Source organism: Antedon mediterranea, chromosome 6 (assembly GCF_964355755.1).
Source record: "Antedon mediterranea chromosome 6, ecAntMedi1.1, whole genome shotgun sequence".
Lineage (NCBI taxonomy): Eukaryota > Metazoa > Echinodermata > Crinoidea > Comatulida > Antedonidae > Antedon > Antedon mediterranea.
The window spans coordinates 17144280-17168298 of record NC_092675.1 but is presented as its reverse complement, the minus strand read 5'-3'; the positions used below and the strand labels follow the sequence as shown (position 1 = coordinate 17168298).

General features: G+C 31.3%; 1 protein-coding gene across 3 annotated transcripts; it reads right to left on the bottom strand.

The window, feature by feature from the left end:
* Positions 1 to 2383: 2383 nt before the first annotated feature.
* Positions 2384 to 23862, bottom strand: LOC140052377 (sodium- and chloride-dependent glycine transporter 1-like). Of its 3 annotated transcripts, none has more exons than XM_072097964.1 (14): positions 23666 to 23862; positions 16613 to 16802; positions 13779 to 13910; positions 13084 to 13420; positions 12351 to 12483; positions 11134 to 11497; positions 10706 to 10818; positions 10403 to 10534; positions 9900 to 10115; positions 9525 to 9701; positions 8621 to 8834; positions 3347 to 3458; positions 3127 to 3255; positions 2384 to 2793 (listed from the first exon to the last, which is right to left on the bottom strand). In XM_072097964.1, the coding sequence occupies exons 3-13, from the start codon at positions 13882 to 13884 to the stop codon at positions 3141 to 3143; spliced, it is 2019 nt and encodes a 672-aa protein (XP_071954065.1). In that variant the 5' UTR covers positions 13885 to 13910; positions 16613 to 16802; positions 23666 to 23862; the 3' UTR covers positions 2384 to 2793; positions 3127 to 3140. The 3 variants fall into 3 exon arrangements, with proteins under 3 accessions (XP_071954065.1, XP_071954064.1, XP_071954066.1); XM_072097963.1 differs by lacking the exon at positions 23666 to 23862 and adding an exon at positions 23021 to 23179; XM_072097965.1 differs by lacking the exons at positions 16613 to 16802; positions 23666 to 23862 and adding an exon at positions 23021 to 23172.
* Positions 23863 to 24019: the final 157 nt, after the last annotated feature.

Genomic DNA, 24019 nt, shown 5'->3' with positions numbered 1-24019 from the left:
AGTTAACATAATGCTATATATGTACGTGCACATATAGTAATATTAGTACAATCTATATATAAATTATGGAAAAACTTCGGTACAAATCTCCGCCTTGGATACCTACCTTATCTATCTCAGATGTACCGCGAAACGAAACATTAGTTTTCAGTGCGACACTATTGTTCCATATTTCTATCTTAGGAAGATATTATAAAGAGTTTTTTAACAAAATTTATGATTTCAACAGTAGATTTTCAACTCAATTTCAATTCTTCGCGGTCAAAGTAATTTCCGGGTTTACGATGAGTTCACCTTGCAACAACCTGGTTTCAACTATTTTCTCTCTTTTATACACAAAGGAGCAGTTAAAATAATAGATTTGACCCTAAAGGTGACTGGAAACAGGCACTTTCCATCAATCAATACAGTATTCCTTTGGAAGACGGAAGAAAAAAACAGATAGTAGGACTGGAGGCTTAAGTTGGCCATAAGTCATAGCCATTTCAGTTTTTTGTTTATTTTAGGAACGGACCGCGCGTGTGAAGGTACAGTAGTTAAAAAATAAAAATTATACTGCAAATTAATAAAGATCAAATTAAATATACGCCATAAAGAATCGGAATATATTGTGGGGAATAGTATTATAAAATTACATAGGGAGATTTGATATGATAATACATTTTGTTTAAAATCGAGTGAAATCCCGATAGCTGAGTTTTATTGAGTAAGCTGGCAGGAAGCGTAATTTTTTTTTCCAGGACGAGCGTGGGCAGAAATCATGAATAATTCATAAATAATTATCACATAATAGGGAACATTATAGACGCTGGTAGGAATAACTGTAGGCTATCTGTGTCCCGTTAGGACCGAGATGCCTGCCCATGTTGCAAGCCGTAATGTCTCCTTTCTTGGGTCGAAACGGCCCACTCTGTCACAGCAGTTAGTTTCAAAAGATGTTTAAATTAAATAATGTATTAATAATTATTAGGATGGTATTTATTTCAATAAACGCTTCTCCAATAAAACATCACTTTGAATAATAATCCCCCCCCCCCCCCCCACCAACCCAACTATCTAATAAACGTCCATCCACATTTATAATAACACAATTATACTATTTGTAGTAGAATTCATCGCACTGTTATCTACAATTTACCAAGCATTTGTTATTCATTTTTACCACTTTTCATATCCATTAGAGGATTTCATTTGATTAGAAATGTTACCATATTATTAAAACTAAAAAATTTAACATACATCCCTAGAATAAGCACCTCCCTCAAATGAACTCCGCCTCACCACCTCCGCCCTATAAGGGCCATACCAAACAACAAACACTACGGTATACTTTAAAATGTTATTATCTAAGACACTGTGAAACAGAGTAGTTTAGTTTTACGAATGTCAAGCATTTTCAATAATGGTAACCGACAGAAAACGTACAAGGAAAACATTATCATTCCGAGAACCATCGTCTACACCTCCTAGAGGGGGAGCGAGCGAAGCAAGTTCACCCTCTAGTATATTGAAATGATCATATTTTCCCATTTTCGAAAAAAATTCCTGTCGGAAAATGGGCAAATTTTGATGCTTTTATTTTTGGACAAAACTTTTTTATAAAAAAAAACAGAAGATGATCATAACGCTATAAATGTGCAGATAGTAGGCCTAATATTAGCTCATTTGAAATGTTCATATTTTTCCCACTTTTCTCAAAAAATCCCTGGGATTGCAGGGATTTTGTCGAAAAATAGGCAAATTTTGACCCTTTTATTTTTGGCATAACATATATATTAGCTCATTTCGAAACGTTCATATTTTAACAAAATTCCTGTACTATAGTACAGGGATTTTGTCGGAAAATGGGAAAATTTGGATCCTTTTATTTTATTTTTTTATTTTATAAAAAACCATAAGATCATCATAACGCTATAAACATGCACATAGAGTAATATTAGCTTATTTTGAAAAGTTCATATTTTTCCCATTTTCGAAAAAAAAGCAGCGATTTTGTCCCTGACCTATTCCGTAAACCCACGTATACAAATATGTACCTGCTCCCTAGCAGTTGTCATCTCCGACACTGTACTAAAATTTGTCACAACCTATATTAGTCAGATCCAAATTTAAGAGTGAAATTAAGTCTCATGACAGCCAAAATTTGGGCAGTCACCTTTTGCGGCAAATCTTGCAAAACTTTCATTCATTTCATTGGTTGACTTTACTGAAACCAAACTGGCCGCGTTTTTAGTCGTTTATTTTTTCAGTAATTTGCCTTTGGATGTATTATGAATTTAACAAATATAGGCTGCATTCATTGTTTCAACATATTTTTAAAAATGTATTTTCATTTTATTTATTTCATTTGAAGGTACAAAATAAAGATATTGTGAAGTAGCCTAATACAGCTCAGAAAAAAAAACATAAACAATTAGAATATAATTGTATTATGTAACTGTACACTTATTGAGAGCAACTCTTTTGGAATTGTTATAGATTTACTAATTGCTCTCTATACTACGGTAATAACCTCTCTTTTGGGACACTCCGTGCAACCGGGGACACTTGTTCTGAAAGTGTACCCCCTTAACGGGGTTATATAGTATCTTATACAGTATTAATATTATACAATCTATAATTGCAGATTTGTAGTCATATAACATTTTAACTGAATTCAATAAATAAAAATTACTGTATTTGATAGCCTTACCATGGAGCTATAAAATTAGTTTTATAGCTCCATGGTCTTACAATATCTACTGTTGTCTCTTGCCGTTTGGAACCTGTCCTTGGCCAATGATACTACTGTACCTGTAAAAGAAATATAAATTCAATTTGTATATGGCATTTAAATTTACAACTTTAAAAACCTCCATTTCTTCCTACTTTCTCATAACAATACACTAATTAAAACAATAAAATATAGGAAAATGTTGCCATAATGGTAAAGGTTGTTTTTAACAGGGTAACCCCACTTTTCCTTAGATTTTAGTCGCGTGCAACTCGACTCTACAGCTCACTGTCGGTCGGATGGTAAACACTAACTCAAATTTGAGCACGCGACTGCAGCCATGTATATAGCCTTGTTATTACATGGACCTAATCTATAGGTCCATGGTTATTATAAAGGCATACAATACTCACGAATCTCCCACAGTCTAAATAATACAAACACTGCCTGTTTCTTCGACAGAACGATTTGCCTGATCGTAGTATAGGCCCAGTGGGTTGTCATTTTCCACCTCAAACCTGGGGTAATACTTAACCAAATAGCTGGAAAAATATAGGAAAATGTTGGAAGAAAATAATGACAAAAATAATGTAAACATTTGCAACATTTTAACTGTTGAAAAGGCATACTTACGAAGTAGACATGTACAGAGGTCTAACAACAATGCATGCACTCCCAGTTTCTTCGACAGAAACATTTGTTGGATCGTAGCGTAATAGTGGGTAGTCGTGTTCCACTTCGAACCCTGTTCAAATATATTGAATGTTAAACATATTGCATAAAAATACTTAAAAACAGGCATTATTATTATAAACACAGCAGAGAAATATAAAAATGTAACATTTAAAGAACATACAAAACGTCACACATGATTTTGCCCATAATTATTAGTATAAAAAATATTGGATAATAAACAATGTAAAGCTAATAATATAATACTGTACCTACATGTTTGTGTGAGTTATGAGTTGGTTAAAATAACAAGCATTCAATCAACAAACACTTTTTCAATTCTCGCACCATTTAGCCATCAAATTTGAAAGTTGACTTATCGAAGACAATTAAAACTAGGAAGCCACTTCTCACAGCCTACTGTAAAATTCTCCTACATAAGATTTCTCAGGAAAAAACTAATATATATATGTGTATATATATTTGTGTGTGTCAATGCTGTGTGTAATATAGGCTAATTTCACTACAAGATGCGAGTTTGGTGTAATAGCCTTTCAACTAACAATAGTTGACTAACAATAGTAAAAGGAACGCCAAAGTGAATTTAAAAGAAATAGGTTTTTTTAAAACCTGTACATTAAATCAAATTATGTTTTACAATTACAAATCACAAATTATAAATACTTAAAATCGATACGAGAAAATGCAATTTCAGTTTACTTGTTACTTTAAGACTGCTCGACGGCTTTTGAAAATTCTGTCCCATCTTTTTAACACTAGCAGGTCTAAAAATAATACTAAAAAGTGGTCCAGAATTTGGACCGTGGTCCTTTATCACATATCTATCTGTATTTTCATTTTAGTAAAGATCTTGCAAATCAAACAAGACACACGCGATCGATTACATTATACCTCCTTGGCGGAGGTAAATAAACTATACTAGAACACACCTGACCGTATCCTTGCCATTTGATTGGTTAATTTTATACTATGTGCCGTTCGGTAAAAGTATTCTAAAATATTCTAATAGCATAGTACTATTGCATGTTTAGCTTTTTGAGAACCTGTTATGCAACACAAGGAATCTACAACTAACTGTTCTACTATCTTCTATTAAATTTACTTTGGAACAGTAGGTGCGTTATCACACAAATAATGCATCTTTGTAGTTGTTAGATAGAGCGAATATTTCACGTTGAATGATTGACATTAAATAATCTCACCATTAAATTCATAAATATTAATTGTTAAATTATGGTCGAGCTAATAAATAATACATTACTAGCCTTCAATAAACTTAACGTCATCCATCTTCAACATTTTCTCAACTTTATTACCTAGTTTTGACAAATAAAGCTATCATAAAAGAACACATAATATTCTAATTAAATCCAAGTATTTATTGAATTCCATCCATACCCCAAACACAAATAAAACAAGACTAAAAGTCCAACGAGGTTTTGAAGTCAAAAAAAAACTATTAACATAACCATTTACAACTAAATAACTTGTGTCTAAAATTAAATATGAAAACATGCATACATAAGTAATGTTTTACATCTCAATTAATGTTTTGGACAATGGGCAATGAAATTAAACAAATATATATAGGGTACAGGATAAAGTTTTAAAATATGTACAAAATATATACAAAAGCAAGCAATTAATTTTGGATATCACATGGTTTTCATTATCAGTCACATGTGGTGATATCAGATCAGATTTTAAATAGATATTATCGTTAGTAAGGAGGAACTAATAATTATCAATGCATCTTGCAGTTCAAGAATTTATAATGATGCATGTAATAAAACGTTTTATGCGGATAAACAAACTGAAATCAATGGTGAACTTTCACTATTTAATTGAAAAATAACAACCTTTGTCAACATAAATTTAAAAGCAGAGGTACCAGTATGTGAAATACAAGCATCTGTTAAAGCAACCCAATCTGACAGTATTCATATCATTTGATTTGTGCAATAACATTAATGTAGTGTTACATCATGTTTCAAAACAATACAGTAATGCTTCGTAAAAATACACACGACACATTTTAAAAGAAGAACCTGAATTTGAACCAATATTAACAACTAGAAATGCAGGTTAACTTTCTATAAAGCTTGCTGGGTGGAGGTGTAATGTACGAAATATATACAAATGAAGAATTGTGGCTTACTTCACTATGACTAAAACACCACAACACATCAAATACAACTAGTGTCATATTATTTACATAAAGATAGGATTCTTGACACCAAAATGATTGTAGAACAAATTGACTTTTCATATCATTATCAATGATCAACTAATACAGTACTTATATTACAACAATATCAATCTAAAACTGCAGAGCAAGTTTCAAAATGATTCAAATTCATTTTTAAAATAGAGAAATAAAGAATACACTTTTTTTGTCTAACAGATATAAAGAAAAATGTTATATACATACAAGTTTAATTGGCATCTACTATTTTAGCACTTTTTAATGCGAATATTACTTGTGTAAATATTTAGTAAAATTAAAAGTACTGTCTTTAAATATTACCCTGATAAACCACATCCTTCAGGACAGGTTGTATTGTTTTTGCTATCTTTATACAACCAAAATAAATACATTATCAGCCGATTAAAAAAAAAATGTAATTTTTATTTATCAATAATGGTTGCTTCTTCGACTCAAATTCAAGCTAAAATAATCTTTGCATTGCTTCAATCAATTGAGTAATGTGTGTCTTTAGGTACAAATGCTAGAAAGGGGAGATTCAGACAAGCAACAAATTTCCCTGAAAAATGTCTCATATCGAGGACACTAGATTGACACACCACCTCCCCTACCTCATCAAGAACTGTACAGGACAGACCTCTATTAAAAAAAAATAATATAAATGTCAAAAATTGCAAAAACATAACATTAATTATCGCAGTCCTTTCGACTCGTCTTACTATATATACATTTAAACTGAACATAAACTCCTGCCCACCCGCCCTTCTAAGTATTATCAGTTACCTATATACAAAAGAACCTTATACAATAAGTATAATCACTATACTAAATACAGAAGTAACATTGGGTTATTACAAAATGTACAACTTTACTTCAGTACCGACACATCTAAAATTTGTGACTTTCAAATTAACAGACGAAAGTACAATTTAGTCACACCCTCCACAAAAAAAAACCAAACCAGATTGATGTCGCCACCATGTGGTCCGAAGAATGACATAGTTTGGAGGGGACACTACAATGTACGATGCATTGATAATATGCAGGTCTTACATACATATACATACTAACAATGTATTTAAATATATTTTATATATAATTTCCTGTCAAAATTAAATAAAAAAAAGGCTTGTCAAGACCAAACGTTATATTTATGAATATGAATGTATTAAGGTACTGTACACAATCAAAAATGTTGCTAAACACTTCTCAACATTCTCCAGGACATGACATACTGTACCTCTAAATTTGAAGAATTCACAACAAAAAATAAAACATTTTTCTTAACTATAAATATAAGATCTCCATATCCCTACTAGTGTTTGTTTTGATATAATAATATCTCAGCTGTTTACTATAAAATATCATTGCATTTGTCAAAGAGTACCTACGTATTAAGGTCGCTTCCACGTCATATTCTCGAGAATATCTTAGCAGCATCAAAGAAAAACTAAAATGTAAAGGTCAATCCTTTCATTACATATCTATTACTATTTCTGCAATTTATACAATTCTAACTTTATTTATCAATATTTTGTACTTTTTATTAATTTTTTTGGTTCATGCATGGTATTATGCATGCTTTAATATATATTATTTTTAGAATTTTTAGATTTTTCACTAATTTTTGTACATTTACATTTTGCATTGTAGTTGCTTGTGATACTCCACCTCAACAGTTTTACTAATCACTTTCAACTCCCTAACTTACTGAAAATTAATTTGATAAGTTTATGGGAAGCCCAACATGAGACATAACAGTAATAATCTATTGTACAAGTAAACAACTAACATCATACATTATATATAAACCTCAATATGTGGAATAGCTAATGTATTTCGTAAACCATCTGGGATAACAATGTATGTAATTATACCATAACAATTGTAATTTGAAAAAAACTATGGAGTACCCAATTACATATTTGTTTACACAAATACGCATGTTTGTGTAAAAAAAACATTATATCAATTACAACATTAAATAATTTGAAATATTTGAAATACTTTTCACATTTTAAATGTTATTTTTACTTGTGGAAGAATTTAATTTTGGCAAGCAGTACTTTCATTGCGCATGATCTTTTGGGGGTTTTTTTTGTTTGTTTTTTTAAGTATACACATAATAAAAACAATAATAATAAAACAACATTTCTCACTCTGTAACTGCTTAATTATTATTTATAGCTTTCATCAGGGTCCACTTCAAATCTTTTGCAATACAGTATATTACCCTAATGCACAAAAAATAATTGTATATCATATCATATCATATTGGACATTTCATTTTATAAGAGCTTTAAAACTTTACATTCCAAAAATCAGAATATTTAATTTGAAATCTAGTGCACTATGCATTATTTCAGCCGATTCTCGGTACTGTATCTATTTCCGAAGTATCATAGGAATATTTGGTAATACATCATCCCATGTATCTAGATAGTAGTAACCTAACCCTTAAAGTAACCTAACCTTACATGATACAGGCACCACATGTGATATAAATGAGATGCTGTATTACCTTGGAAATAGATAGTATTTGGAGATACTGCACTGGGAATCAGGTGGTTATTTACCCAAATGCAAAAAAAAAATTGTAAAAACATTCAATATTTGCTTAACTTTCAATATCGGAACTATTACCACACACTCTCCAATCAAAACTCCCTGGTTATCAACTCTGATATTTGGCACATCCCGCCTCTCCCATTGTATGCCAAATATCGGTGCTAATCTATTCCTCGTTTGAACTTCAGCTAGAATGTGATCACATATCCTAGTTAAAATATGGTCACATATTTTCAGTTAAAATATGGTCACATATTCTAGGAATTTACTGGAATTGCGGACAGCCACCATAACCAAATGATAAAAAAATGTCACAGGTAATAATAACTTATATTATACCATTGGGATTTTTCTTTGTTTTTGTTTCTACACTTGTTTGGATACATAAGGTTCATGTTCAACCACGCATTCAGTTCATACATTAGCTGGTGGTTCCTCACCATTTGCAGGGATACCGTTAATTTTGGAGTATTCATTATTGGCACCAACAGCAGGTCTAGCAGCAGGTCTAGCAGCATGTCTAGCAGCATGTCTGGTTTCGGTACTTCCTCCCATTACTGTGCCATATTGTTTGTGAACATTAGCAGCGTGTCTTCTGTTTACTCTTAATGCAGGTCCCCACTCGGGTCTCGATGTCTTCATCACGTTAAATCGCTATTTAGAATAACAATTACATTTTGTTAACTACTGCACTAAAATAAATAAGTGGATCAGTTGTTTACAAAATGGGCAACTGGGCCAGCCTACAAAAGATCTCACTTTTAATCTACTCATACATCCAACAATAGTCAAATTTCCCTACATCATCAATCATGCTTATGAAAATTATGCAAATGGTACACTATTACATATGATATCACAGCCATCTACTTTAAAAGTCGAGGTATTATAGATTGGCTAGAGGGCGGACTTCTCCAATATTATAGTTATAGCAGTCCAAATAATGATTGTTCATGGAGAGGGAACCAAGATGGCGGCTGCAATCAACTAACTGATATGCCCCTATGTAGTCGCACACTACCACGCTTGTGTTGAGAATATCAGTGCGAGAGGTAATCTTTCAATTCTCAGTACAATAAGTATTGAGCAGATCAACATACGCATTCTATATGATTCTCTATACACATTATAGATATTATTACATAATTATTCATTATATTGCATATTTAATTTTTGAAAACTTCAATGTGCTTTAACAAGAATACGTGTTAGACTAAATATTTTTGAACAGATTTACAGCCGCCATCTTGTTGGTTCCCTCTCCTGTTACTTTTCAGTCAGTAATATATATATATATATTTCCTCGATGATTATGCCACAGTTTAACAAATATGGAAAACATACCTCTAGCAGAGTAACATCATCATCTTTTGATTTTCGGAATTCAATTATCATGAATAGTGGAATCCAGAAGAGCGTTGAAATAATCATAAGCCATCCAATGACATGAGCCCATGGTGGGAACTCATAATCACCGGCTGTTGGTGGTGACCAGGAAATCCAGTTGAACAACAGAACAAACTGTAAAAAAAAGTGTCATGCTATTCAAACACAAAGTATATAATATAATGAAGATATAAAATCTACCAATCAAATTGCAAGGGTACACTTGGGTGTGTCAAACACATATTTCTATATTAATAATTTAAAGTAACACAAGAATGTTCAGAGCAACCTAAAGCCCACGGAATTAAAAAACTTCAATAAAAAAATACTTACAGACAACACAGCTGGCGTGAGTGCTGTCCAGTTGATTGGCCACCACATAAACAATGGGAAATCGACAAGTTTATCCCCAATCATAGAGCGTATGTCATTGATAAATCTCTTTACACCATAAAGCCATCCAAGTCCAATACATTCACAAAGACCATAGATCAACAAAGCAAAATCAGCCGCATACTTGTCCATTAATATCACCCAATAATTACCTCCCTAAAAAAAAATACATAAATATTAGCAAAATCCTGCATGTTGGACTTGACAAGTTGGAGCAAAGTAAGACTCAGTGAGCACAAACTCCCTCATACTTACAGGATGGATAAACTATTCTATAATTTATTGCGATTATAATTATCATTTGAAGCTTAGGGAGTAGAGTGAAAGATTCATGAGTTACACCCCTGATACTATCTAGAACCTTTGGATTGGAAGGCATGCATGTTAACAACCAAGCTACAGCTCAACTACTTATTAAATTAGATTATAATATTAACTCTTACCCTGGTTACAAGGAGCAATCCAATAATGTAACCAATGATGGCAATCACTCCAATAACATAGATTTTCCTTTTCTTCAAATATTTTGGAAATTCATCAATAATGGCTGTCATCACTGTTTGAACAATAACAATCTATAGACACAGAACAATTACAATTATATTACGATAATTTCCATATAAATAGCTTGAGACTATTACTTAAGATTTCTTACCAACAAGGCTTACACGATATGCACATGTTATACACTCAGATATAAGTTTTGTTATGATACAAGCCATGGGTCAAAATTTAAAAATGTTTACCTCACTACCCAATCCAAGTGTCAGCAACATCATAAAGAAAAGCACAGACCACAACGGCGAAACAGGCAGCTTTGCTACTGCTGCCGGGTATGCAATAAATGCAAGACCAAATGCTGTTCAACAAAAACAAAAGAAATTGTATAAATAAATTAAAATTACGACATTTATAGAAATACTGTGTACTGTCCCCTAAATAGGGGTCTGCCTTGAATAGAGGTGGGTCGTAGTGTTAAAAATCGTAAATTTCCCCTGTTCGTGTCCCCTAAACAGGGGTGTGCCAAACGCAGGGGATTATACTGTATTCTTTATTTGGCTATCGATTATAAATATGATGAAATCTATCTCATTGAAAAAAAATAATGAATCGTTGACTTTCTAAACAATATAGTAAACCCTTGAACTTTGTAGGTACAACTGGTTCAACTCACATTCATCAACAACTTCCTCAACAGGTTTGCCAAGCTCTTTGGCCATGAAACCGAGAATTGAGAAAATCACAAATCCAGCAAAGATGCTTGTGAGGCAATTCAAGACTGGCACGATCATGGCATCACGCAGACAGTTGTTGTTGAATTTGTTGAACGACGACAACGTAATAAGTCCTCCCCAGGACGCGGACAGAGAATAGAATATCTGAACTGCGGCATCTTTCCATACTTTGGGGTTTTTAAGCAATTCAAATTTAGGAGTGATGAAGAATGCGATACCCTCTCTGTGACCATCTAATGTAAGACCACGGATTAACAGAATGAAAAGTACAAGATATGGGAAAGTCGCTGTGAAATACATCACCTGAAAAACAACAAAGTAGTATGAAGAATGCAAATTGATATAAACAATTTTTATTGTACATTGTAAGTAAAGGAAAAGTTTTTTTATTTACATCTTCTTACATATATTATTTATATTGTTTATCAAGTGGTTTTAAGCTTTGTCCACACTATCAAAAGTGTGCCAAAATATAGTAGTTATATGACATCGTGTCCATATATGGGCACATCACATTTTGTTTATCACATATGATAGTTTAGACAGTGCTTAAGAAGCTCCCACTTCAAAGTTCTGTGTGCTTTGCCAAATTTTTTAATAAATAAATTTAAAACAAATGTTATATATATATACATAATAATGTCTTAGTAATATTTTATGTTGCAATATGATTTTTAAAAAAAGCAAAATGTATTAGTGGAAGGCATATTATATAGATTGATATATTGAATGAGATACAGTAATAAATAGGTATAGCTCCCTCTATAAAGTAAAGATCTAATCTTGTTCTTCCACTCATTGAGCACGAGTGTGAAGCATTCTGATTGGTGGATAAATAAGCAGACAGCTACACAACTGTTTGCAATTAGTCTGCAAAGAGTACAAAGGGTCATTCATTGAATGTGACCTAAACTAGAAAGAGGCCAGCAAAACTAATGCAGCCTTGAACAACATATGGTGGTATATTGTATAATGAAAATAACGGTTTTAACATTGAAATAATATTTAGTCTTTTCGCTAAATATTCCCAATAAGAAATTGTTATCAAATATCACCAAAATGTATTTACTTTTCAACAACCAAGTATCATTCATGTTTATGATAAAGGATAACATTTACTTATAGTCTTATTATTGATATAAAAAACCTAGTTCACCTTTCCAGAGGATTTGACTCCTTTAGCTAGACAGCAGAAAACAATGAACCAAGCCAATAAAAGACAGAGTGCAAGTTGCCATCGTACACCTCCAAGATTTCCAATGCCATCTGTGATCTGAAGAACTTCATGCCTGTAATAAACACACACGTATTGGTAATTCTGTGACTTTACAAAGTACAACAAAACCATTATTAAAGGAGATACCTTTAGGGCCAAACAAATATCATAGGGGTGTGAGTAGGTATATCTCAAAGGAGGGGTTTTAAATATCAATTTGGGTAGCTATTTTAATTGTTACATAAAATACTGTAATAATATAAAAATGAACATTTAAATAATTTGTCGCAAGAAACTCAGTTGGCTACTTATGTAACACAGTTGTAAAACATTGCAGGTATACTGTGTAGTGTCACTCAAACTGCTGGGTTTTATATTTAAAAAAAATATCTACTCCACACTCCTGATGTATAAAATATAATCTATAGTAGTAGTAAAATGTCTTCATTAATATGTGCTGGCACTAACTCTTTACTTTAACTTGCTTTATGATATCATAAATATATTTTCTTAAATGTAATGTTATATAAGGACTATCCAATAAACAAGCATGGACAAAGTTGGCAAGCTATTTTTTAGATGTTATCCAGGCCCGATGAGGCCCTTGCAAAGAAGGCAGAGATAGGCTTAGTAAACAAATCTATAGCGAAACATTATTGGAAAAATAAATTACCTATAGAATTCATAGCTAGGCAGCTTTCGCATGTCCTTAAATGGGTCAGTATAAGCATCTGTGATGTTACCATCGGAGCTAAGGTTGTAAAAGGTTTTCTCGTTGACCGTCATATTGGCAATCATGATGCAAATTCCATCGTTATCGATGATACCGCCTCCATTAATACAATCGGTAAAACGTTCACTACAATACGGTGTGTTCCAGTCGTTCGAACACCCAATCCACGGAAGCGTGGATGTGAACGATGAAAACAGATAGTATATAGTGTATGTAATGATGACATTGTAATATATACACACCAAAAATGACACAGTTACCATGCCATACCCAACACCTAAAAAGATAAAATATACATTTAAATCTATTTGCATATTTTATCAATACACATGATCAGAAATTTGTAAGTACAGTAATCTAACCAATGAAAAAATGGCTTGTACACACTCTTCCAAACAATCTCAATTCAAAATACTGTACACCATTGCAATACGTTCTGGTGGCTACAAACCATTAACAAACAAAAAGCAAATTGCTGAAAAATGACTAGCAATACTCAGTCATCTATTGTTGCCTTCAAACAAATTTTAATTGTTTCATATTTCAGACACTCAAGATACGGTATTGATACACAACATGGTATCTAACTTTAAACTACTTTTTTGACCATTAAATGAAAATTGTTAAAAACCTACCTTTCATCATTGGGACTGATCTCCATGCAGTGATTGGCCCAAGACTACAATACTGGCCATAACCAAGTTCCAAGAAAAACAATGGCAAACCAGCAAACAACAACATCAATACATATGGTATCAGAAACGCACCTGTAATGCAAAAAAAAAAATGAAATAATTCACTTTCATATTACCATCTTAATCAAAATACCTGTCCCTTATGAAAACAAGCTTTTAACCTCTCATCTTTTTGTATGGTTTTAAATTATATAAATACATATAAATGTATTTTAAAGAAACAAACGAATTTGTGAGATTGACCATTTTAATAATGTGTAATATATTTACAATCTACAAGTATACTCATTCTGTTCACGCTTACTACTATAAGTTCATTTTTTTCAAATGGTTTACTTACATTGGTACAGTACAGTATACTGGGTAAATAAAGCGTCTTTTTAAAACTTAAATCTACCACTTTCTAGTATGATTTGTATGCATCTGCAGAATGTCATCTTTATTAATTAGAAACATGCAATTGAAGTGTTATTATTTTATTATTAAATTCTTATTTATGCAAATTGGCAAGGATAGCCATACAGTTAGTAATTTAATTCACTATCATTCTCAATTTCAACCTTGCTCACAGGACAAACTATTTTCCCAAATTTACTATAACCATAAAATAAACGATGTTGATATGAGAATAGTCTTTCCTTATTGGGCAACGAGAAGTGTCTACTACTTCTAGTGAAAATTAGACTATTAATACTATGTACTGTATACTGCAAGCCATATCATATGACATACAATAACGTCTAGTGTATTCGATTCTGGAATGTACACTCTACCTTACAACCTTTAATTAAACATATACGTCACATTTCACAGCCAATATGCTTAAAATGCTCGTTAACCACGGAATGATTTAGTCTACCATGTAAAAACATTGAACGGCTAGGGTTCTTTTTCTTGGCAATAAGCCAAATTTCTGCGCAGAGCATAGTCTAAATGCTTGTTAGTGCGTCAAACCAAACATTCACAGACTGACTGCATCATTACAATTTACTCAAAATATACAGGCAACAAAAGGAGGAAATGTAAAAATACTGCAAGGATGAATAGGCCACTAAGTTACACACTGAACTTTAGTAGTGCAATGTATGTTAAATATCAATGCTATAGTAATAATTAAAAACGTTTTTTACTGATAGTTACATCTTCCAGTAAATTTGCATTGTTTCAATTTTGTAATCTTCGCTGATGTGGTTACCATGGAAATATGTATGTGTTACTAATGTATGCATATACATACATGAATTTGGTTTAAAATGGTAAAGAAAAAACAATTCTAGTACTGTATGATTAGAGTTACATATAGAGTTATGTACTGTATGTTTTGTTTTGTTGTTTATAAAGATTCAAAATCTTCAAGTTTACAAAGTACGTTCAACTCACTATACTGCATTGTTGTATACATAAAAAATATGCTAATAATTATACTATATAATATAGCATTGAAAAACTGCATACTATTTGTTCTGGGCGTAGTAGTATATTATTCCTTTTCTACACTGGAATCACAAATGATTGCACTTTATGAATACATTGCCATAACCTGGGGCTACTATGGGAGAAAAGGCCTGAATACAAGGTATTTCTTTACCCTGTTACTGTAAATTTGCATGCATATAAGTCTGTGGAGAGTAACAATGGACACAAAAAGGATTGATGCTTCAGGCAAAATTAAAACAGATAAAATCTAAAGAACCGGAAAGTACATTGTACATACTTCTTAAAGTAATCTGCTTTTACTGTAACTTGATTATAGTTTTACCCCAAAAAGAAGCAATACTGTACTCTACTGTATGTGCAGTATTTAATTTAATTTGTTTTCTGCCAAATGATTGATTAATTTCTATACTCAATTTAATCACAAACACAACCAAATAATTTAAATGAAGGACCTAAAATTTGTTTAAATGATAATATATATTCTTTGCGTTTGACTACAAATCTTGGAGAAGCCAAATCTTTTATCTGACCCCTAGGGCAGGGTATACAGTACCTCTTAATTTAATCATTCAATCTTAAAAAAAAACAACCTTTGACCTTTATATCCTACCCAACAATCACCTGTAAACACTTATTCCTCTCTTGTGCACACTTTGTTATTATTTATTAGCCCCTTGCTTCTTTTAAGAAAGCATATTGTAAAGTATTTAACAATTTTGAAAAGCCTTTAATATCAAATTGTGCTATTGTACACAGCTTGCTGCCTTTACAGTATCTTCATGTGTTATACTGTATATTATCAAGCATTTAGGGCGGGGTTCTTATTTATACAGTGTACTTTAATATGACCACCAGCTTTTTGGATGCATCAAGCACATCATATTTTGGCGAGACTAACTTAATGGCGCTTCAATGCAAGGCTCCTTTCATTCTAATATTGTTATTCAACGCATTCACCTCCATACTGTTGTTTACAAACATTCGATAAGTGTTGAAATAACAATCCGTATTCATCGCTTGTCTACAATAGATTTAATTTAATACATATTAAAAAACTTTTTATTGGAATACAGACTTCCTTGACAACATTGAATTGCCTGGGAAAAACCCCAAATAATTCGACAGCCAAGTATCACCAGTGGGTTTACAGTAGTATGATACTAAAATGGATGTGGTGTAAACTGTAATGTGCATAACTTTACTACGGTATTAAACATACTGCTGCGGACAAAAACCAAACTGATACTTCAACATACTGTACTCAGCTGTTGCCTTCATCTTCAAACACATGCACAAAAACTCCCATTTTGTTTACATAAAATTTGGGTTTCATTTACCTCCTCCGTTGGAGAAGCACAGATATGGGAATCTCCACACATTTCCAAGTCCAACGGCATAACCTAAACAAGACAAAAGAAACTCCAAATGGGCGCCCCAGCTATCACGTCCTGTATCTTCATCGTCATCGTCAAATTCCTCTTTAGTTTCACTAGGTTCTATATTAGGTTGTAAAGGTAGGCTTACAATCTGCAACAGAAAAATGAAAAAAATATTCTATTAATCAAACTGGTTTTAACCAATAAATTTAAAATCAAATGTTTATTTAAATACAATTTTTTAAATAAATAACACATTCTTTTGATTTATAAAATTGATGATTACCGATGTTCAATGTTAACAAAAACTCATCATTGAAAATATGCAATTTAAAACGATGACAAAAATGTAAGGTCCCAGCATGTGGCATTGATGCTGACGTTCATGTTCTATCCCAGACTTTATTATTACTGAAACACAAAAATCTTTTTGTCATACAATTGGTATGATTGGTATTTCAGACCACAGAATAAAGAGAACTGATTTCTCACAGCAGCAAGTTGCATTAGGCTTTGGCCAACAGATAATGAAACAGTAGTTGTGCATACAGTAATCTTTTTTTTTCACATTATTATATAGTATACCGATAAAAATATAACAAATTTACAAATAATACTACTGTATCCTGTAGGCTTGGTTTTATTAGATCTTTATTGGCCAGTACAATGAGCATACAGTATTTATATTATTACTACCATCCAATGACTTGCATTTCAATTATAAATAAGAATACTGTATTTGAACACCCCTTAAATATACAGTACCTCACTATGAGTAAGCTAGAATGGCACACTTCAATTGATTGAATCCTTTACCATTAGAATCTACCATACTTGTTATCGACAGATGCGTTATTATTAAGCTTTTCCACTACCTACTGTAGTTATTAATTTTATGCTCTGACCAATCACAAATCTGAATTGCTACAAAAACGCAATTTGTAGTGTCTCGTCAATCGTGTCTCGCATCAAAATGGAGCAAGTAAACATTAAATATTATTACAAATGCAGTAGTACTGTATAGTAATACTATGAAATCAAAATATACAGAACACAAAAAACAAATAAATATTGACAAGATTTTATAGGTTTTTGTACAATAGCCGGTGGGAATTATGTACCAAATATACAAAATATGATGGTATTCTAAAATAGTATGAAGTTAGAAAGCGTGGTTTATAAAAGCCTGAAAAAAAAAACCAATCAATATACAGTATTTTAGTAACTACGAAAATGCTATAATTGTAATATTTACTACCACTATGTTAGTCCATGGGATTTAGACTTTTAACTCACACAAATTGCAAGAAAAGGTTTTTTTGCTGAGATATGAGAATTCAAGGTCAAAGGTCAATAATGTTAGAAATAGCACTTCCATTCATTTTTGGACAAACTTTTTCAATAAAGTGAATATAAAAACATATATTCTAACGATTTTGACACCATAATTAAGTATCTGTGACTAGCGGTTTTCAAGATACAGAGTACGTTATCAAAAATGGCGGCCATTTTTAATTATGCAAATTAGGCTACTTCCCGTTGTCGAAAAATGTCCTAACGTTGATAAATATGTTCAGTAGGGTCTAAAGAACACATTTCATCAAAAAAACCTTTTCTTGCAATTTGTGTGAGAAAAGGGTCATTTTTTAGCTAAATCCCATGGACTATGTGTACAATTGATCAATAAATATTGAGACGCATTCCTACAAATAGTTCATGTGAGTAAATTGTATTCTGAACCAGAGTACTGTAAGATATGTAGTGTTTTCAAAAGCCTATTGTATCACCAGTGGTCCGATTCCCCACCATTTTCCTGTTAAAACAAATTGAATCCAGACTAGGAAACTTGAAAATGCAATTAACAACAACATGTGTACAGTAGTGCACGAAATCAACAATGATAATGACCTCATATTCACATCAATAATCAAATTCAGAGATACTGTACAGTATTTATGCCAATTCTTCAATCAGCTACTGTACCTGTACTCTGTATATTCTATTAATTCATTATTATCATTCATTGAAATAAATTTAGAAACACTTACTTGTTATAATTAGAAAGAGAAACATATTAATATTAACAAAATAATACTGATACTACATTACATTACACGAACGAATGTAAAATAAATATATTTTATTTCATTTAAAAAGGGGAAATTATATAATAAATTAATTACTTACTTACAGTATATTCTACAGTACTGTCTATTATTATTATTAATCATTTACAAATTACAGTAACATTGCTATAACTACTGTAGTTTCAATTGCAATATATAAGCCTAGCAATCTAATGTGAAAAACTATTTACAGGGAAAAATTTTGTTTACCAATATAATTGTTAATTATATAATTGTTTTTTTAGTCGAGAAACATAGTTTTGTATTGTATTTTTTTTTTTGCTACACAATTTCAGAAATGTGTAGCAATAAGGTTGTTTTTGTATAGGTTGTACTGTACACTGGCAAAATTATTCCATGTGTGTCTGACAGTTTTTGCCAATAAGCATTTATTTTAGAATAATTTTTTACTAAATTTGTAATTAAAACAATTTAATACCGATAGTGATTAGTCTGAACAAAACTATAAATACTGTCCAGTAACCAAGAGAAGAGAAGTGATGATATTGTAATTTTGACATCTGGCCATTCCCAAAGTCACGATGACTAAACGTCACAACTTTACGGAATGTCACATGACCAAACATTCAAAGTACAGTACGAGACTACAGTATATTGACTTTAAAATCCATTATAATTCAGGTGTTGAATTGGACCATTCATTAAACATAATGCAGTTTGAATGACAGCTTCAAAATATAAAAATTGTCATTTAGGAATAAATTTAATTTAATTTCCAGACAATTTATAAAATGCAAACAATTTTAACTGTATGCAATGTATTTTAATGCTTTAATTAATATCAGTCAAATTACATTTTTTTATTTTACTATTTATTTTAATGAAATAATTACAATCATTTACAGTTATTAATTTGTGTACTTACTACATCAATTTCAATCTTTTCTTCATCCATCATCCTCAAAAATTATTAGATTATTAAAGACGTTTCAAAATTCATACTCGCTTGTAAACAATGATGCTGGTCTAACTACTGTAAACGCTTGAGTCAACTACGACATACGATTCATCGAGCCAAAATATAAACAAAATATTATTGATTTTTGAAATAGCTATTGAGAATGAAACCAAAAGCTGTTGCAGTACATTTACATCAATTATATTGACTAAAAATATATTTAATAAGCTTAATGCTAAATATTAAAACTAGATAATATTTGCAAACATTTTACCGGAAAATTAATTCATAGAATATTATAAATTTTGCATTTTAAATAGAAATTGTCAATACAATTTCACCGAGTGGTACTAAGCAACAAGATTCAATATACAGTATTATTATCGTAGACTGGATTCAGCCAGTTTAAATCTGGCAAACTGCCAAAGGCCCCTCCTTCTCTGGATAGCGTTTCCATCAATGGAGCGGAATGCATGTACCATTTATTGTCTGCTATCAGTCAATATTATTCCTGATGCTCTTTTGTCGCCACCATCCAGACTGCATAAATTACTATCTACTTTTTTTCTACTGCAGTTCAATTCCTTATTCTTTTTCTCTGTCAATTGTTTAAAAACCTCTGCACTGCAAATGTACATTAAATACAAAACTATAAATTATATCATACACTACATACAGCGGCAATCTAAAGGGACTAAACAGTACAGTAGGTACTATTGGCAAGGTCTTGTTAACTATTCTCAAGGTACACAATTTGCTCTTTTGGCCTATGAGAATGTTATGTTGTCAACACTATACTGTACCTTTTAAAAAGTACAAACAGGTTCACATCTATAATTCTTATATACATATTTTTAATATTAAATTTAATAGAATGTTTGCTAAACAAATAATGAATATTTGTAAGTTGCAAAACAATAAATGTTTTGTTGTTGAGGTTAGATTTTTTATTTAAAATATTACTGTTCTTAAATTGCAAACTATAGTAACTGTATACAGTAGTTTTTGTTAAGTAAAGCAAACAGAAGCTAAAGTAACATACAATACATTACAGTATATAAATACTTATTTTTCTTATCATTATATATACAGTATAACCATTTAACTTTATATTGTTGTGTTAACACCAGCCTCTTATGGGATATCAGACTAATCCTATATAAATAGCAGATATGATCTCATAATTCGTTATAACTTAAAGCACAGTATGTCAATAAACTTCAGAGATTATGTGAGAGGAAAGAGCAGAGCGGAATACAGGTGTAGTTGATAGGGCACTCACCTTATAAGCAAAAAGTATCAGGTTCAAAGTCACCCATACTCAATCAAGCACACCATTTACCAAGTGGAATTATACACAAACCTTGCTACATTGTATAAATATACTCTTTATTACCCTTTTTGTACATACTGTAATTTTAACCTAAATAATTTGAATAAAATATTAATGTAAAATTTACCCTACCACTACTGTATTCTGTACTACAGTACTCTTATCACAATATTTGGGTAATTGAGCTAATGAATAGAATTATTATGCATGTAATTCACCTATACTTGGGGATGCTCATTAATTAGCCCAGGCTGGGATTATAACTGTATCAGTAGTATGAGGAAGTGCATTAAAAAAAATTTTATATGTAACTTAAATTATTGTATGTTTTGAGTGTTTGTATTAATCACTGTATATAAAATTCAGCCTTCTATAAAGAGACCAGGGGCAATGGAGAACTATTTAAACACAAATGCTTGGTTATAAATTACAGTAGGTGTGTACAGTACATCCTGATAGTAGCTCAGTGATCCAACATATCCATTGAAGGCGATCTGTCCATGCATTAATACAATCACACCTTTTTTCATTCAAGCATGACTGGCCAAGTTACTAATTTGCATATTCAATCATAATATTAAAACATTACTATTTAAAAGCTAAACTTGAAAACCGTAAATTTGAGGAATTACAAATTACTATAATTTATTCATCAATAATGCTGATGCATTATTATAATTCGGAAAATAAAATCGTAAAATATAGTACAGTTTTATTAAACCTTTCTAAGATAATCCCTTAGCATGTGACTACTATCTGGTCACTAATTGGTTGTTAAAACCACAACATGCCTCAGTCACTACACTGTTTACATTAAGCATGAATGAATGGCCATAACCAATGCACAAGTAGACATTTTTGTATTTTATGTTTAGCGTAGTACTGTAAAGTATAAAAATAAAATATTAAAATACACACATTATCAATATTACTGTACAACAAAATATGCAATTGATTATCATTAATTATTAATTAACTAAATAAAAATTGTACATTTTCTACTGTATAAATAATTTAACAAGTTTAACACTATTTTTCAAAAGGTATAGTATTTTGAGAAAAAATGATATATGTTTAATTTATATGGCATCTTCAGAATCTGTGAACCCTACGACTTCAATAAAAGAAATCTCTTCATTGGCATTCCACGAATACCAATGATATATAGTACACACAATGCATGGTATACCATCTGTTTCAAGTTCAAACACTGGTGGTGGTTCTCCATAAAAAAAAAAAATTATGTATGTACAGTATATCAAAAATGAAAACAATTTCAATCTCAGAAGTTTATATAATCATGTAAATATATGGGAACGAACTGAAAAAAGGGTAATTTCAGATACCATGGTTTTCACTACTCTACTAGGCCTAGTACTTTTACATTCAAACATAGGTAGTTAAGGCTTATAATTATAATATTTGCACCAAGCTACACAGAAAAGTAGGAGTAACTATTATAGCATTACTAAATAACGGAATGAATCTCTTTACAAAACGTTGATGTGTACTACTAGTACATAAATTAATTAATACTAAAATCAGTAAGAAAAATCTTCAGCATCTGGAACCACGCCGTCCATAAAATAAAAAGAACAAAAGACAATGCGAGAGAGCGTGGGAGGAAGTAGGCAAGTAAAAAACTAGCGTGGTGGAGGTAACGGAGCCCGAATGCGGCTATTTAGATTCTATTCTATAATAATTTGACTAAAAATAAACATATAAATTATGCACTACATAGATGTACCTAAACACTCCTCTTTCAGATTGTACATTATAAAACCGTAGTAAACAAACGGCGCCAAAATGCATTCATTGAATTTCGCATATTAATAAATAAGGAATGAATGAACAAGACTACGTAGAGCTGTAGCTAATCAATGGAGAGCACATTTTGCTTATGATGATAATGTACACACTTTCTACGCTAAAGATGACATAATATATCAATTCATGGATCTTTATTATCCAAAATAAATATAAATACTTACAGTTGCTTCTGTTTCTGGGTTAGTCATGGTATGTATTGCAAAATAATATGCCGAATTTTAGTAAATACTGACTTGAAAGATTGTTGTCTTCTGAAGTCCACACTCTATTTTTACGATTATTGTAAACGTGTACGACGTTGATGATGTGTGTGTTGGAGTGGAAGCGCGCGAATATGATATACCCTTAGCCAATCAGAGAGAAAGAACATTGTGTTTGGTTCAATCCATTGTGTAAAAGGGGATAGCTTTAAAGACGAACAGTGTGTGTCATGTCATGCATGATCCATGTTATTTTAAATTATTTGATTATCATTATTAATTAATGCTTTTATATCATTATAATCATTATACGAAAGAAACAGAAGCTGAAGCACAAACATCATAAATTATAAATAAATACTCAATAAAATCAAATAGAAGACCAATAAGCTAATAATAAATGAAAATTACCAAGTAACTACGTTTATTAAGTACATTTTTGTGGAAGTTCAATTTAAAGCCTTACTTATCTAATCTAATTATTTATTAATGTAAAGGTAATTGCAGCATATGTATTATCGGCCAAGAAGAGCTAAAAAATTACAATGAGAAGAAAAAAAACGAATGGTTGAACAATAACAATAACATGCCGCGGCTCAGACCTACCTAATTCCGTCAATGAACGGAAAACGTAAACAAACAATATGTACGAGTCTACAGTAGTGACCAAATGTCCTGTATAATCGTTGAGTTATCATCGTACTCATGGACACACTGACCTGACCGTAATGACTTTTAATAACAATAATACATGTAATATGAATTCGACACATTTTTTAACAACTCTGTCTGATCCCTCTAAAACTATATAATAATTCTTTTTATTTTTAAAATATTTTGTTGATTAAATATAAATTAATTCTGTTTTTTCAATGTGATTTTTACGGTGTTTTACGGTACAAAAATGTTAAGAAACTACAAAATCGGTATCAGTCACTTTTTTATTGACGTAAAAACAAT